At 51.8% G+C, this 16746-nt stretch overlaps 1 protein-coding gene across 3 annotated transcripts in view; it reads left to right on the top strand.

The window, feature by feature from the left end:
- The window catches only part of ESRRB (estrogen related receptor beta), a 109199-nt gene that overhangs the window by 67126 nt on the left and 25327 nt on the right, over window positions 1-16746 (top strand). For 2 of the 3 annotated variants that reach the window (XM_047079903.1, XM_047079905.1), the window contains one exon: window positions 5633-5749. The exons of the other annotated variant lie outside the window; for it this stretch is intronic. In XM_047079903.1, the coding sequence (XP_046935859.1) occupies window positions 5633-5749 (117 nt within the window). The remainder of the gene's footprint in view (window positions 1-5632; window positions 5750-16746) is intronic. 3 annotated transcript variants of the gene reach the window in all.

Below are 16746 nucleotides of genomic sequence, written 5' to 3'. Positions count from 1 at the left end.
CCGTTGTCTAATTCTTACATCTTTTCTAGTCTCTCGTCCATTTCTTGGATTTTTTTGTTCTGTTCTGGAGTAGCAGCTCCTCAGCTCTTCTGAATCTTTTGTGACTTTCATATTTTTCATTTCTAGGAGCTCCATTTTATACATTTTAAACTTTTTATTGCATGCTGTTCTTGTTTCATGAATGCAGTGTGTTGTTTTTTTTTTTTCTTCTCAAGTTGATAGTATGTTGATTATTGCTTTGTGAGGTTTAAAAATGTATTTGTAATCCTCGGCTGTCTGTCTTAAATGCAAATAGGGAGAAAGAGGGTAGAAGGAGCATTCCTTCTGTTGATCTTCATCTGCTGGACTTCTTTCTGATGCTGTGCATTCTCCCAGAGAAGAACCCTACAAATTCCTATCTTGGGGTGGGGTGTGGAGTGTGCAGACTGCTAGGATTCAGGGAGCGGGCTTGGGGTGGGCTGGGTGGTCCCACTGTTCAGGCATCCTAGTTTTAGCTTCAGCTTTCCTTCTGCCTGAAGTAGAGTGGGTCCTTGAGTCCAGAACTTAACTTGCTCACAGCCTCCAGAGATGAAGCTGGCTTCTCTTGGGTGGGTTGTGGAGGACTCCTAGATGGCCGCGTGGAATGGTAGCCAAGTCCTCCCAGCAAATTCCCCAGTTTGTGGCCCCAAAGCCCACCACATCTTCTGCCGTATCTCGAGCCTTCGGTGCCTGAGGCTTTCTGAGGCTCTGCAGTACAAATGGCTTGTCATCTAGATACTACACTTGATCTTAGCCCAAAGGCGGAGAAGCGATGGCTTGTCATCTTTGGCTATTCTGGGTTTTACTTTGTCCGTTCTCCTGTGGCAGTTCCCGCCCCATGCTGCCATTTATCGGGCTGTGGGATGTGTGTGCAGACAGGGGGTGTGCCATGATGGAGTTTTGCACAGAAAGATTATTAACGTCCCTCCAGGGGCAGTGTGGGGGTCAGACTGGAAAGGGAACTAGAGACAGAGGAGGCTAGTGCCTGGAGGTGAGTGTGGGGACTGATGAGCTGTGGCCATAGGGGAAGGAGGGACAAAATGTGAATGAAGTAGGATGAGAAGGACCTTAAAGGAATAAAGGAGAGGGAAGAATCCAGGATGCGCCTCAGTTTCTGATCTAGGTGGGGATGGGGGTAGGGGCGGTTTAGTGATTGCTTTGCTGAGACAAGGAGCACAATGAGAGGAGTCGGCTGGGTAAGGATGGGTTCAGCTGAGGAGGTGTGAGGAACCGTAGGGACTTGCAGGTGGAAATATCCAGCAGGCAGATGGATGAAAGGGTGTGAGCACAGGCCCTGCCTCTTGCTGCTCATCCTTACCAAGTACGTGATAGCCCAGGCCAGTGGCACGAATGAGATCATGGAGCTAGGAGGTAAGGAAGAGGGAAGGGTGGACAGTTGAGGACAGTGGGCCCCACAGAAGGAGATGGCCTGTGTCCCCCAGAAGTGAGATAGATAGGGAAGTGGAGCCAAGTGACTACTGGCCCAGCCCTTCCACGGCAGTGACCTAAAATGGCGGGCATTCGGGCTCCGATGTTAGCCAGCGGCCTCTGAGACATGCGTCCCCCAGGAGCCCCCTGTCTAAGCTCTGCGGCCCCAGCCCTGAGCCCCTGAGCCCCACTCCCTGCAGCTGTTCAGAGACAGCTGATGGTGACGCCCTTGGGGTTTCCTTCCTGGGGCACAGGATCAAAGGAGCTGATGGTGGGGATTTCCCCTCTGCCTCGAGGCCAGAGGTCACGCAGAAGTCCAGGTCAGGCTCTGAGCATTCCTTCCTCCCTTCCGTACCACAAGTGCGGACGCACCAACTCGGAGGTCGCCAGTCTTAGTGTTCTTAAATGTCAGAATGGGTGGCTGGCCTCACGTCAAAGACTTACCCGGAGTCTTCTGCTGAATTTACCCTGGCAGCACTGCCTGCGTGTACAAATAAGCACCGCAGCCTTGAGTCCTTGCTTGCCCACACATTGACTCTGCTGAGCCCTGTGCGTGCTTTCTGTCCCTGTATCACGCAACTTTGTAAGACGGGCATGTGCTATATGCCCATTTTACAGATGAGGAAGTGGGCCCAGAGAGGTTAGGTGACCTGAAGTAGTGTCTGCCTGTGCCTGTCCTGGGCACACTCCTGTGTTAGAACTCTGAGTTGATGCTAGTCATTGGCTAGGTCCTTGTCCTATGAGGGCCCACCTCCAAACCTGCCATGCTTCAGCTGGTGGTGAGTGTGTGTGTGTGTGTGTTCCACAGATGCCCCTCCCTGGCCCCTGAGCTCTCCTAGACTGCCCTCCAGAGACCACAGAAATTCTGATGAATTAATCTCATCACTTTATCAAGGAGGCACTTACAGAAATTACAAGGCAAGGCCAGCAGCCTGGCTTTCTGGCGGCCAGCCGCTAGGGCCATAAAACAAATTGAAAGGAACAAAAATAAATAAATAAAATCAGAACTCTCTCTCTTGCACGCGCACGTGCACGCGCAGGGTCAGGAACACCGTTCTATCCTTGTTGTTAATGCTCAACCCTCTTGTCCTGGGAGAGCACCAGTGCCAAATCGCAGGCATTTCTTGACCCCCCGCTGGAGCGACAGCACCTCCAAACCCGGGATCGGTCCTCCTTCAAGGGATGACAGGTTGGCTGTGCAGCCGAGACCAGTGAAGGTGAACGGCTAGCAGCATGCAAGTGGCGTCCCGAGGCTGTGTGAGTTGCCTTGCCAGGTGAACGCAGGGCCGCCACGGGCCCTGTGAGCTCACTGCACAGTGGTTCCGAGCAGGACTGGAGCCAGACCATCTGGGTTCAAGTCCTTGCTCTGACTCATCCTGGACTCTGCTCTCATCTATAAGGTGGAGGAAAAGATGTTTACCTCCCAGAGTTGTTGGGAAAATTAAAGGTGCAGTATGTGAAAAGCACACCAATAGCTGCTTCATGGGAAGCACCTGTTAGTGTTGGCTCTCGGCGTGTACCGAGCGCCTCCTGTGTGTGCCGAGCGCCTGGACTCCAGAGGAGCTGGTCTAGGAGTCAGGTGACGGTGAGGAGTAGCACCTGTATCCATGGGACCTGGAGGTGTAGACGGGCCAGGTGAGGTGGTGGAGGGAGCTTACTGGGGCTGTTCTAAGCAGCTGGAACAAAGGCCTGGAAGCCTGTGTTATCACTGAGTTCCAGGAACTGATGATTATGCGGGACAGTGCAGGGGGTGGGGGGAGGGATATTGAGGCTGGAGAGAGAGGGGTGGGGGTGGGATGGTGGCAGGGACCAAACTCTACAGAGCCTCCTAAGCCAAGATAGACTTAGATGAATTAATTCATATTTGTGTTTTTCTCCTGTTTACTGTGCTTCTGGAAATACTGAAATTATTTGCCAAGAAGCCACACAAGCCAGAGTGACCTAAGAAATGGTTAGGGCTGGATAAGAGGGGAGGGGCTCACAGAATCCTTATCCCTTCCCCTTCCTGCCCTCTCCCACCCTGCTGCACCGAGGGGGACTTTTAGACCCTCCTCCCCGCCCTGCAAGAAATGGGAGGGAGAAAGGTGATAAGGTGATGGCGGCTGGAATTCAGAGAGAGGTAAGTAGAGAGATGGAGATCTGTGGTGCCCCAGGCAAGTCATGTCTCCTCCCCAGTACTAAATGAGGCTGAGAATACTCAGCAAGCTCTTGTGAGCCCTCACCTTGTAATCGGGGGCGCTACAATTTTATGACTTCAGAGCCCTTTGTCAGGGGCACAGCTTGGTTCCTGCTGGCTCTCAGAAAATCCAACGGTCAGTATTTTCCATAGGCCACAGGGGGAGGCTGAGGCACAGGGATTCTGGAAGACAGCACCCTCCCGACTTCTCCAGACCACCTCAGCTGCCGGGGTGGCGACAGGGAGGGGCCTGTCTGGTTTCCCCAAGCTTCTTGTGGAGTGCAGGGGTGGCACAGGGGCTCTGTGTGGCCTTCAGTAATTCATTTCAGCACCCCCTAGTCTCGTTGCTGGGCCTGTGAAATGGGGCACTGGTGGGCCCACCTCCGAGGGGCCTTGTGAGGAGTGACCACCCGTGTGGATCATGCACAGGAGCAGGTGCGCAGTAAAGGCAGCTGTTGGAACTGCTAATGTGGATGGGGCTGGGGGGAGAGGGGGGATTCGGAGGCCAGGCAGGTCTGGAACTAACCTTTCAAGCTCTGTCTCAGGCCAGGAGTGACCTTTCAGAGGGTGCTCCATGCCGAGCAGTGTCCTTGCCAGGCGAGGTGGGCCCACAAGCACCCCTGCTTCGGAGGAGTGTCCCTGGGCCTGACGAGAGGGTTAGGAGGGCAGCCTTCTCCCTGCTCCCTCAGGTGGGCATCTGATGGGGGTGGGCAAGGGGAGTTTGCACTAGTCCAGAGTCTGTTCTCTGAAAACCGCAGGCTCTGGCAGGCCTCCCAGAGTTGGGACAGGGGCTGAGAAGACCAGATAAAAACAGAACAGCACTGGGTCACTGCTGCATTTTACCTTCCAATTGCCTTTCTCTCCTCTACTCCACTGGACCTCCCTTTCCTTCCCATTGCCTTTCTCTTCACATTTATAGCTACACAACGCCTATTTGTTAAGTAATTATAGGCAGGTAAGAGGACGTGGGAGAGACGCTATGCCCTGTGTTAGAAAGGCAGCCACAGCCTTTCCTGTAAAATGGGGGGCAGTGTCAATACCGACCTCGCGTGATTGCCATGAGGATTCTGTCGGTGACTCATTCCACAAGTTTTTCTTGCATGGCTTCTGCATGGCAGGGGCTGATCTCGGTGTATCTGGGAGACTGAGTGGTGAACAGCACAAGCGTTTGCCTTCGAGGGGCTGACAGCCTCCTGGGAGCATGGGTCAGGTTCATGGCAGCCATTATTAGAATGCATTCAAGGGGCGAGACCAGAAAACGGTCACCAATTCCCTCTGTAGTAGGGCCGTGGTTATGTAATCGGCTACGTTGAGTAGTGCTTTACTTTTTTTTTTTTTTGTAAAGTGAGCTCTGTGCCCAACAAGGGGCCTGAACCCAACCACCCTGAGATCAGGGGTCCCGTGCTCTGGCAGCTGAACCAGCCAGGCGCCCCAGTGCTTTAGCATTTTTAATGCCCTTGCTCCTGCTTTCACGTGGGAGATCCTACACACCGCTTTGCAGACGAGGAGACTGAGACTCAGAGGAAAGTGATTTCTCTCAAGGTCAGCAAGCGGTGGCCCGGGTGTGCAGAGAGGGACACGGAACACAGGCCCTGGGCCCGGGGGCGAGGGGGGCAGAGCTTCCAGGAGGCTTTGCCCGTGCTTTGGGGCCCCCGACTGGAGGGCATAGGGGCTGGTGGCCTGCACTGACATTCTGGTCAGCGCAAGGAGGTGTTCTGTGCCTGGGGTAAAATGCCAGCTCAGTGGGGCCTTCAAAGCCATGGGCTCCCCTTCTTCAAAGCTGTGGCTGCCTGGCCCACCCCGCCCTCCGGGTCTGGGATCTAAGCATTTAAGAGGGTCGGGAACATCATGGTGGGGACCTCCGAGCACCCACCGTGGGAGCCACTGCCCTACGGAAACCTCGGGATAAGGGGCAGTCGGAGGTCCCGCTGGTCCATCTCCATCTGGCCTTTGGCTGGTGGGCGGGGCTCCGGGAGGGCACGTGGCAAGCCTGTCTGTGTCTGGTTACAGGAAACATCGAGTACAGCTGCCCGGCCACCAATGAGTGTGAGATCACGAAACGGAGGCGCAAGTCCTGCCAGGCCTGCCGCTTCATGAAATGCCTCAAAGTGGGGATGCTGAAGGAAGGTAAGAGGCCCGCACGGCCACGCCGTGCTCTGACCGAGGCCCGGGGTCCCTTCTCACTGGGCGTCTCGGACCCCTGTGTCCCTGCCCCCCGGGCGGCACAGACCGGAAAGTCTCTGCACGCATCCCAGGTGGGGCCCCTGCTCCCTGGGACGCCCCCCTTTCCTCTCTCACACGCACCCTGCACACGGGTTTACGGCCGCCTCACAGCTCCACTGCTGAGGGGGACACGGGGCAGGCATCGGAAGTTCCGCATTAAGGATCCTCTGGAAAATCCTGACCCCACTTGGGCCCTAGAAAGCTGGCTTGGCCCTCTGGGGAAGGCCCTCCTTTTGGGGCGAGGCCCCTGGTCCACCCTGGGAGGGTAGGCTTCTCATTTTTTGGGCAACACTTCTCTGGGCTCCCCTTCATCCCCTTCCTTCTTGATCTCAGATTGATGACCCTTGCCCAGGTCCATCTTGGGGGACATGTGTGTGTGCGTGTGTGTGTGTGTATGTGTGTGTTTCTCCCCTTCTGCAACTTTCGAGGGAGCTGGTGGAAGTTCTTACACATCCCCTTTTATGGTTCTGGGCCCTGGAACCTTTCCAGAAGGGGGAGGAGGCAGGAAAAGAGGTGCGTGTTGAAGATTGTGTGATGGGGGAGGGGCTGGGAGTGAAAAGGAATGGGCTGGTCTCGAATGTAGTCCCTCCCTGAGAGGGAGCTTCTGGAAGCCCAGCGCTCCTCTCATCCTCCTCTCCTTGCATCCCTGGGGAAGAAGGCGCTAATTTAATTGATGCTTTGTCAGTAGGACAACTTGGACCTTGCCGTGTTGGGGAAATAAGAGACCTCTGGTCTCCGTCGCGTGCACCACCCCAGCTGGCCCAGCGTGCCCACCTCTAAACATGCTCCTGAAGCAGTTCCTCAACTACCCCGGTGTCTACATAGCATGTTGCCCTTTAAACCACATTTCTCGTTAGCCTCTTCATTTAACACCTTTGAGATGGTGAAGCCACTCAGTTATTTAGAAACATGCCAGCTGCTTCGTTGGGGGGGGAGAGGTGGTCAAGTAAGAACAGTCTTCTTTCTAGACTAAAAGTGGGTTGTGTTAGACCTCCTGAAAGATTGTGAGTTCATTTTGATTCTACACGATTTGAGTCATACCCTTGTGTAGGGTGTGACCCGAGTTAGTGACTGACCAGGGTCCCCTGATTGCTACACCAGGCTCTTTCTGCTCCTCCAGAGCATCCTGGGGTTCACAGATGAGGAAACTGAGGCACAGAGGTCCTCAGCAGTATGCTTCAGTGCTGGCCTCTAGACTTCCTCCTCCGAGGGCTGCTGGAAGCCAGCCTAAGGGTTTCTAAGTCTTAGAGAAGCTAGCTCATAAATCCTGGGGACGGGGGCTACCGCCTTGTTCTGGAAGTTGGGCGTGAGGGCACTGGGTCAGGCCGGGGGCCAGCTGTGCATTGGCCTTTTCTGGTTGTAGTTTGTGGACTCTCATTACTTACTTCACAGCATCTGGGGAACTTGGAGCAGAGGGGAGCTGCCGTGCTATTAGTATGCTCCTGAATTTTAACGATGACAGAATTGAGTCCTGTAGGGCTTGGGGCTCAAGGTCTTTCCCACCCTCAGTCTCTGCCGTTGTGTGGGGAGCTGGGCCCAGAGCCTGGAGTTTCCCCATGCTCTGTGCCATGTCTGCCCCAACCCCAGGCCACCCCACCCTCACCCTGGGATTGTGAGCTGAAGAGCGTGGGAAGGGGAAGGAGAGATGAGGAAAAAGGGAGGGACCACCACTTGAAACCCCTGCATGGTTTCTCTCTAGGGTGGCAGCAAGGGGCATCTGACACCCTTGGGCCCAGCCTGGAGAGGCCCTTTCCAGAGCTCTGCCTGGAGGAGGAGGGGCCGTCTGCAGAACCCTCCCCTCCGCCACGCCGCCCCAGTGCTGGCAGTTCTAAATCCAGAGGGGACAGGATGACACAAAGGCTCCCGGAGCGGACAAAGCCGAGTGCCTCCATTTAGTTTCTGTCCCCTGCAGTGCAGAGCCTTGGCGGGATCCTGCCATCAGAAGCTCCACGGGGACCAGCCCCCTGAGGAGGAGCGTGCCTCATTGAGGAGCCTGGGCCCCTGCCAGGTGGGGGCTCTTGGCAGCTGCCCCGGCTCCTGCTTTTGTTTGGTTGTCCCCCCCACCACCTCGTGAGCAGGAGCCTGGGCCCCTGGGGCGGGCACAGGCTCCCTGCCCTCCCTCTGCTTTCCCCCAGACTCTGGCCCGACTCTGAGAGGCAGGCTGCAGCCTCCCTGGGAGCCACTCCTCCTGAAGGATCTGGGGTGGGCCTCGCTTGGAGGAACCAGGGGCCGGGGTCCCGGGTCTCGGGTCTTGTGCAGAAGTGTGGGGGTGGCAGGAGGCTGGAGAAGGGATGCGAATGTCCGCTCCCCCTCCTCCCTACCTCACCTGCACATCTTAAGCTGTTTCCTATCTTCTGTCCAGCAGCTCTAGAGAGCGTGTGTGCGGTGGGGGGGGCGGGAGGGCCAGAGAGAAAGGGAGACGGAATCCAAAGCAGGCTGTCAGCACAGAGCCTGCCACGGGGCTCGAACCCACAGACCGTGATACCGTGACCTGAGCCAAAGTCAGATGCTTAACCCGCTGAGCCACCTAGGCGCCCCTGTCTTTTACAGTTTTTCTTTTCGCAAGTAAAACACCTTAGACACTGCTTCGTAATTTGGGGGCCAGCACCTGTGGGGGTGGGGGAGAGAGGGGAAACTCTGGTGATGGGACTTCTTGTGACTCAGCCTCCCCCCTGCCTTGGGGCCGCCGTCGGTTCTGGAATCATCATCATCGACTGTTCCACGTAGGCAGTACCCAGGTCTGTCTCACTTTAAGCAAATCCAGTGTGTGAAAGTCTGCTTTTTCAGAGAAAAAAAGTGACTTTTCTCTTCATAAGAAATCAGACACAAAATCCACACTGGGTTGAGGGTTGGGGCCCGCGCCCTCGCTCCTGGCTCTGAGGGAATCCTGCCGTGTGCGTTCTCTCTCTGGGTCACGCTCCTGGGCCTCCATGTCTTCACCTGGGGAGCAGGGGTGTTGACACCTGCAGGTCAAGTGGGGCGGGGGGACCACGTGGAATGACTCCTTGGTGAAGTCCACCGTGGGATTGCTTTAAGCCGTCACCTTTCTGGGCGTGTTATTAGAGTAGTTGGTTCAAAGGCGGTCTCGCGTGAGGTGAGACATACTGGCCGCCCTGATCTTCCTCCTGGATTCGCTGGTGGGCATCTCAGGGGTGACCTCCGTCTGGGGCTGGCCCCCCCTGTCTGGGGTGTAAAGTCAGGATGAGAGGTCCCCTCTGGACAGCAGTGGAGCGGCTCTCCCCCGATAGTTGGGCTTCCCCGCCTGGCTGGGGTTTGGCCTGCCAGCCTCTGAGCCGAAGAACCTGGAAAACCATTTGCTGCCTTTCACAGGAAGCCCACACGCTTCAGCACGGCTCTGGGCTTTCAGCAGCTCTCCCTGGAAGGCCTGTCCTGCGAACTTCACCTTCTCCTCACCTCACTTCACCTGCCTCGGGCCGGCAGCCTCCCTGTCCCGCTCCACTTCCTCCTCCCCTCAGCCCTTGCCTGCCTTTTCCCCAAGTGTTTTCTAAAAGATATTTGATTTCAGTGAAAGCTGGGCCGACATCCATGCAATATGCTCTCACTCTCTTTGTGCTTGTTGGGAGGGCGGAGGGCTCCTCCGGGGATTCTGGGTAATTGGGTTAGTGGCCAGCTCATGTCAGGAAATTAAAAGGAGGCTCCGATCAGGTTCCCGCTGCATGGGATTTAATGGCTTTGTATTTATAGAGTATTCTGCCTCTAGCCCCTGCCAGAAATACCACTTTTCTGGCCCTGTGAATGAAGAAAGAGGATGAGAGATGGCTTGCCTTTAAAAATTCTTTCTCTTTTCCAAAATGCATTAGTGCTCTGAGACAAACCAACTCTCCAGCACTTCGGAGAATAGTTTGAACTAGAGCCCAAGAATGCCGATATGTATCTGTATCTCCCTCGGACCGCTTTCCGTCTCATACGCGTGCACACAGATGCATACGCACGCACACGTCTGACAGTTCACGAGATCTTCCCGTGTGGCCTTGAAGCGTCTAGGCCACTCAGGCACGATGACCCGATGACCTCTGGCTGGGGAAATGTTGACTGAATGAAGTCATAGAGGATGATCATGTCTGTGCCAAATCTTACTACTGTTCATTCAGGACTTTGGGTGTGCCAGAGCGTTGAATAATTGGTTCAGTGGTCATACAGACCCGGTGAGTCCCCAGTGTCACTGCTAATCAGCTCCTTGGGTGCCTTACTTAAACCTCTGTAAGCCTGCTTTTCTCCTCTGTAAAATGGGAATCATAATCATAGCCATTTTCATCATGCTCTCTACTCTTCAGGGAAGGCCCTTGGAGTGGTACCACAAAGTAGGATTGGAGATGGATATTCTGCATCATGTGATATAATTGATTTTCTTCTGTGATCCAGAAGGGAGTTTTGAATCTCCCATAGCCTCTCTTCCCAATCCTTGGCTGATGACCTTGCTTTCCATTTTCTTGAAAAAGTAGAAACAAGCAAGTGGGGGAGTTTCTTATCCACCTGCTGCTGGATCCACAAATCTACTTGTTGTTTTCGGTCTTCACCCCTGTGAGAGCGATCTCTGCTCCTGTCAAAAGCCAGTCTCCTGACCTGTGCTCTGACTCTTTCTCCTTCTTTATCAGGGACTTCAGTCCTGGAGTATCATTTCTGCTTCCAGCATCATCAGTCGCTTCCTCACTACTGGATCATTTTCATCGCACACACCAAACCTACTTTTGTTCTCCCTTTATAAAAATAAAATAAAATTTTAAAAAATCCACAACTATATATTGACCCTTCACTGCTACTTTTCCGTTGCTCCCCTTTTCAACAAAATTTCCCCACTTATTACATCCACTTCTTTACCCCACCTGCTTAAAAAAAATTTTTTTTTTTTCCTTAAAAAGTAAACATCGGGGCACCCGGATGGCTCAGCCGGTTAGGCGTCTGACTTGGGCTCAGGTCATGATGTCACGGTTCACGAGCCCCATGTCAGGCTCTGTGCTGACGGCTCAGAGCCTGGAACCTGCTTCCGATTCTGTGTCATCCTCTCTCTCTGCCCCTCCCCTGCTCGCACTCTGTCTCTCTCTGTCTTAAAAATAAATGTTTTTTTTAAAAAAGCAAACATCGAGTAGATTCACAAAAATATTTAGAGTATATTAGTTAGGATAAGGCTAAGCTTCTTTAAAAAAAAAAAAAAAGATTCTCTTCCCCTCTCAAAACAAACAAAAAGCAGAAGCTTAAGCGGGATGGAAGTGTACTCCTCTCTCATCTCTCATGTAACAGTCCACAGGTCAAAGGTGATCTGGGACTGGTTGGCAGCTTGGCCATTCTTATAGAAGGTGGACCCAGTTATCAGCATCTTTTCAGGCAGCCAAGAGGAAGTGTAGCCTAGCCAGATCATTGGAAAGATGAGACCCAGAAACGGAACCTGTTCCTCCCATTCACAGCCCATTGGTGGAATCTGGTCATATGGCGACACCTGTACAAGGAAGTCTGGGAATTGTAGTCTTTAGCTGGGATGCCATTTGTCCAGCTAAAACTCTACTGGTATGGAAAAATGAAAAAATGTATTTAAGTGGGCAGACACTGTTACATGCCAAAAATATACGTAAAGTATAAAGAATACTGGTACCTTCCATCCAATGTAAGGAAAAAAGAAACTATCCTTTTCAGGTTCTGTTTGTGCCCTCAGAGGTAACTTTATCCTCAGAGGTAACTTACTCTGGTTTCACATTATTTTGCCTTTGCTTTTTTCAAATAGCTTTTTTTTTTAATGTAGTACTGTTTTTTTTTTTTTAAGTTTATTTATCTTGAGAGAGCAAGTGGTGGGGGGGGGAGGGACATAGAGAGAAGGAGAGAAAGAGCGAATCCCAAGCAGGCTCTGCGATGTCAGCGCTGAGCCAGATGTGGGGCAGAGCATGACCTGAGCTGAAGTCAAGAGCTGGACGCTTAACCACTGAGCCACCCAGGTGCCCCTAATAGTTTTAGCATGTGTTTATATCTCTATTAATATCTTGGGGGGGGGTTGTTGTTTTAAATGAAATTATACTGTGTATATTTATTGCTGAAATGAGGGGCATCTGAGTGGCTCAGTTGGTTAAGCATCCGACTCGATCTCAGCTCAGGTCTTGATCTCAGGGTCGTGAGTTCAGGCCCCGTGTCGGGTTCCATGTTGGGCATGGAACCTACTTAAATTATTTTTCTGAGGTGAATGCTCTTGTTGCACAGTGCTATAATCCATTCATTTCCATTTCTTTATAGCAGGAGTCCACCAGAAAATAAATATTTTAGGCTCTGGGAGCCGAACGTCTCTGTTGCAGCTATGTAACTCGCACCACTGTGGGAAAGCAGCCACAGACAATATAGAAATGTAGGAACAGGGCTGTGTTCTGATGAACAGACAAAGGACTGGGTTTAGCCCACAGCCCTTAGTTTGCAAACTCCTGAACTAGAGTATCACTGGATGAGTTTGGGAGAGTCTGTTTTTCCTTTCTAGTGCTGAGGGAACAGTGCTGCCTTGAGTCCCAGTGCACATGCATAAGGGGTTTCAGGCAGGGGGTAGAAGGGCCACAGGTATGTGCGTCTTCAGCTTTATGAGATGATAGGAAGTTGTTCTTTATTTCGTTATACTGACTCACTACTGGTGCTCGGATGTCCTGGTTGTCCCATATCCTCACCAACATTTTTTTTTTTTTTAATATTTTTGACAGAGAGAGAGAGAGCAGGGTGAGGGGCAGAGAGAGGAGAGAGAGAATCCCAAGCAGGTTCTGTGCTTTCAACGCAGAGCCTGAGGCGAGGCTCAATCTCACGAACCGTGGAGATCATGACCTGAGCCAAAATCAAGAGCAGGATGCTCAACCAGCTGAGCCACCCAGCTGCCCCATCCTCGCCAACACTTACTTAGTGTGTGTAAACTAGTATTTTCTTATCGCTTTGGTATGTATTCTCTTCACTGTCAGATAAGCATATTCCATATGTGGTCTAGCCACTTGGGATTCCTTTCCTGTGAGATGCTTGTCTGAGTCTTTTCCCTGTTTTTCTACTTTATTTTTTTCTCATTGGTTGTAGAAACCTGTATATGTTCTGGTCATTTTATTAGTCACTTTTCAGTTGTTGGTGTTGTAAAATGCTCCCCACTTGTGGCTTCCTTCTCTTGATGGAGTCTTTTGATGATCAGAAGTTAGTAAGTTTTTTTTAATTTTTTTTTTAACGTTTATTTATTTTTGAGACAGAGAGAGACAGAGCGTGAGCAGGGGAGGGGCAGAGAGAGAGGGAGACACAGAATCTGAAACAGGCTCCAGGCTCTGAGCTGTCAGCACAGAGCCCGACGCGGGGCTCGAACTCATGGACCGTGAGATCATGACCTGAGCCGAAGTCGGCCGCTTAACTGACTGAGCCACCCAGGCGCCCCCAGAAGTTAGTAATTTTAATAAATTGAATTTATCTGTTTTTTCCTTTGTGGTTTGCACTTTTACATTATTCAAAAAGTTATTTTCCTGGCCTGCTTTCTTAAAGATGCTTTCCTCATCTGCCTTACCTGTTAGATCTCAGACCCTGCTGGAACCAATTTTTTTTTAATTTTCTTTTTAATATTTATTCATTTTTGAGAGAGAGAGAGAGAGAGAGAGAGAGACCCAGAACCCAAAGCAGGCTCCAAGCTCTGAGCTATCAGCACAGAGCCTGATGTGGGGCTTGAACCCACATACCATGAGATCAAGATCTGGGCAGAAGTCGGACTCTTAACCGACTGAGCCACCCAGGCGCCCCTGGGATCAATTTTTGAGTACGATGAGCTTTTTACCCTCAGTCTGCCCTGGTCACACCGAACCCCTGACCACAGCCCTGAGCCTGCCCCCATACCCCCTGGGTGGCTGAACCTGTCCCGTCTTCCCTGACTCAGCCTCTCGGCGATATTCCAAACACGTGGCCAGCCTTTGTGCCCTTTTCTCTTGGCTTCTCTGCCCTCCTGTTTGCCTGGTTTTCTCCTTACCTCTCTCACTGTGCTGTTTATCTAGTCTTCTTTGCAAATGCTTCTCTTTCCTGCTTTTTACATGTTGGTGTTATTTGGGACTTGGAACCAAGGTCTTCTTCACCGGCACCCTGCAGGCGATCCCTTCTAGGTCCAAGACTTGATACAGATTGACTCTCAGTCTTAGACCTGCAGTTCCACCTCCTGCCGTGCATTCTGATGCTAGTGCCTGACTGCCCTGCTGGCATGCCCACTTGGCGTGCTTATGAGGCATCTCAGACTCAACACACCCAGAGGGTACATCTAGCTGTGCCCCACCCCTCCCCCAAAACCCTAGTCTTCCCCATCTCAGGAACGGCACCCCTATTTACTCCTTGCTCAAGCAAAACCTAGAAGTCATCCTGGACTCCTTTGGAGTCAGTGTCCAAACTGTATTTGAGATCCTCCCCCTTTTCTTCATCTCCATGGCCATGACCCTGATCCAGGGAAGTGCCATCTTCTTCCTGGACCATCGCAACACTTTCCTAACTGGACTTCCGATTCCACTTCGTGTTGAATCCAATCCCCGTAGCAGCCAGAGGGATCTTTTTTTTTTTTTTTTAATTTTTTTTTTCAACGTTTATTTATTTGTGGGACAGAGAGAGACAGAGCATGAACGGGGGAGGGGCAGAGAGAGAGGGAGACACAGAATCGGAAACAGGCTCCAGGCTCTGAGCCATCAGCCCAGAGCCCGACGCGGGGCTCGAACTCACGGACCACGAGATCGTGACCTGGCTGAAGTCGGACGCTCAACCGACTGCGCCACCCAGGCGCCCCAAGAGGGATCTTTTTAAAGCACTAATATGATTCTGTCACTTTGCTTCACGTCATTCAAAGACTTTCCATTGTACTTAGAATAAAGTCTAAGCACTGTAGTCTGATCTTTAAGATCCTTCCTGCATGGTCTAGCCCCTCCCTACCTTTTCAGTGTCATCTGATCCCCTTCCTTTCCTGCCCCCTCACTCCTGCCCACTCTACTCCAGCCTCACTGGCTAACTTTCGATCCTCAAGCATGATGGGCTCTTGCTTACCCTAGGAGCTCTGAACTGTTCCTCCTGCCTGGAACGCTGTCCCCTCATATTTGCAGATCTAACTTAAATGTCATCTCAGAAGGGCCTCTCTTCCCACTTCGTTTCTATCATACCCCTTTGTTTACTTCCTCACTAAACTTCTCCCAATCTGAAATTATCTTATTTAGTCATTCGTTTGCATGATGTTTACTGTGACAGCCTCTAACCCAATGGTTATTGACTTAGGGGCTCATGAATTCTTCTGAAAATCTGGTGGGAATTCTACCATAAAACATACGCAAGTACTTGCACATAAAATTTTGCAGACGATTTTAGGAGCTTCGCAGGACCCCTGAAGCCCACCTCAGAGGTTCCCGGAGTCAGATTAAGACCTGTTATTACAGAATCAGAGTTTTAGAGGTAGAAAGAACCTGAGAAACAATTCAGTCTCCCGGATGGTAAATTGCCTTTACCATTAGACTGACAGCTGTGGTAGGGGGAGTGGCCACCTAGATACGTCATCCAAAGGCTTAGGCACAGTTGGGATCAGTAGGCAAGAGGGCTGTGACCTATTAGCAATGTCTGCCACAGACTAGGAAACGGAAGGCAGCGGCACAGCCAACAGCTATTTGCCATGCTGATACGGTGCAACTGAGTTTAATTTGTCCAAGGCCACGCAGCTAGTAAATAACAGAGCTGGGTGGTATTTAGTCTCCTTGGTTATGTGAGAATTCCTTGTAAGAAGCCCATCCCAACTCAAAATTGATGGTTTGGCCAGTAGCAAAGCCTGTAGCTTTTCCTCAAAGGGAAAAAGAAAGGGAAAGGAAGGAAAGAGAGACTGAGTCTAAATAGCCTGGCCCTGTCACATGTACGGTGTTGGAGACTTTTTGGTGGCTCGGAATGCAGGACCACCCCAGGCTTGCTGAAATGTCCTTGGGCCCATGATGGCCCGAGTGAGAAGGGTCCAGGGGAGAGAGCAGCAGGAGATGAATACTTTAATAGACAGGAGGCCGGGGCTCCTCGCTCAGTGCCATGGTACCCACCAGGGACCATTGGCACAAATCCCAGAACATTAGGTAGCACGTGGGTTTACCCACTCACGAGGCTCTCTTGACTTTTAGTGAGTCAGGCGTGAGGCTGTCACCATTATGATCTGGCACCAGGGTAAGAGGCAGCCCCAAATAGCCATCCTGTCCTAGGCAGCAAGGTGAGCTCACCCGTCACCCAGAACTCCCCGCAGGACAGGTAGCTAAAGGAAGCCCCCCCATGTGCAAGGGGTGTAGACGAGTGCTTAGGGTACTCGTCTGCTCTGCTGGGGCACCCGTCAGCATGCCCCCATGACCTGCAGCTTCTGGATACCCACATCACCTTCTCGGTGGTTTTCCCTGTTAGAGACGAGTCAGCTGTCATTTTGTAGAACTTGTAGGCAGAGTCAACCCTTAAGTCCCCAAGGAAGAATATTGGTCAGATCAAGTATTGACTAAAACAGGTTTAGTGTAGTGCTCCCAGATCTGGAAAGTCATCAGAACCACTGGAGGAGCATTGAAAAATTACCCATTCCTGGACATCATGCCACCTACTGACTCAGAACCTCAAAGGAGTAAGTAGTCAAAGTCTGTATTGTTCCAGGGCTTTCCAGGGCATCCCAGTGATCCCACAGACTGGTGGCCTCAAGTTCAAAGCAAAGGAGATAGGATTTGGAGGTCAAGATTCAGATCCTCCCTCCAAAATTTCCTGGCTGTGTGACCCTGAGCAAGTTACCCCTCTTTTCTGAGCCTCAGTTTTCACATGGGAATAATAACAATAATAATATTCCACATAATAATTCTCCCCCCTCAATATTGTTATGCAGAGTTAATGAGATTTGGAAATAGCTTTGTAAACTGTGAAGCATTGCACAAATGTGC

This window comes from Lynx rufus, unplaced genomic scaffold (assembly GCF_022079265.1).
Source record: "Lynx rufus isolate CCGP_SWC_20201006 ecotype Redwood Valley unplaced genomic scaffold, mLynRuf1.p SCAF_17, whole genome shotgun sequence".
NCBI classification, from domain to species: Eukaryota; Metazoa; Chordata; class Mammalia; order Carnivora; family Felidae; genus Lynx; species Lynx rufus.
This window is presented reverse-complemented; position numbering and strand designations above follow the sequence as displayed.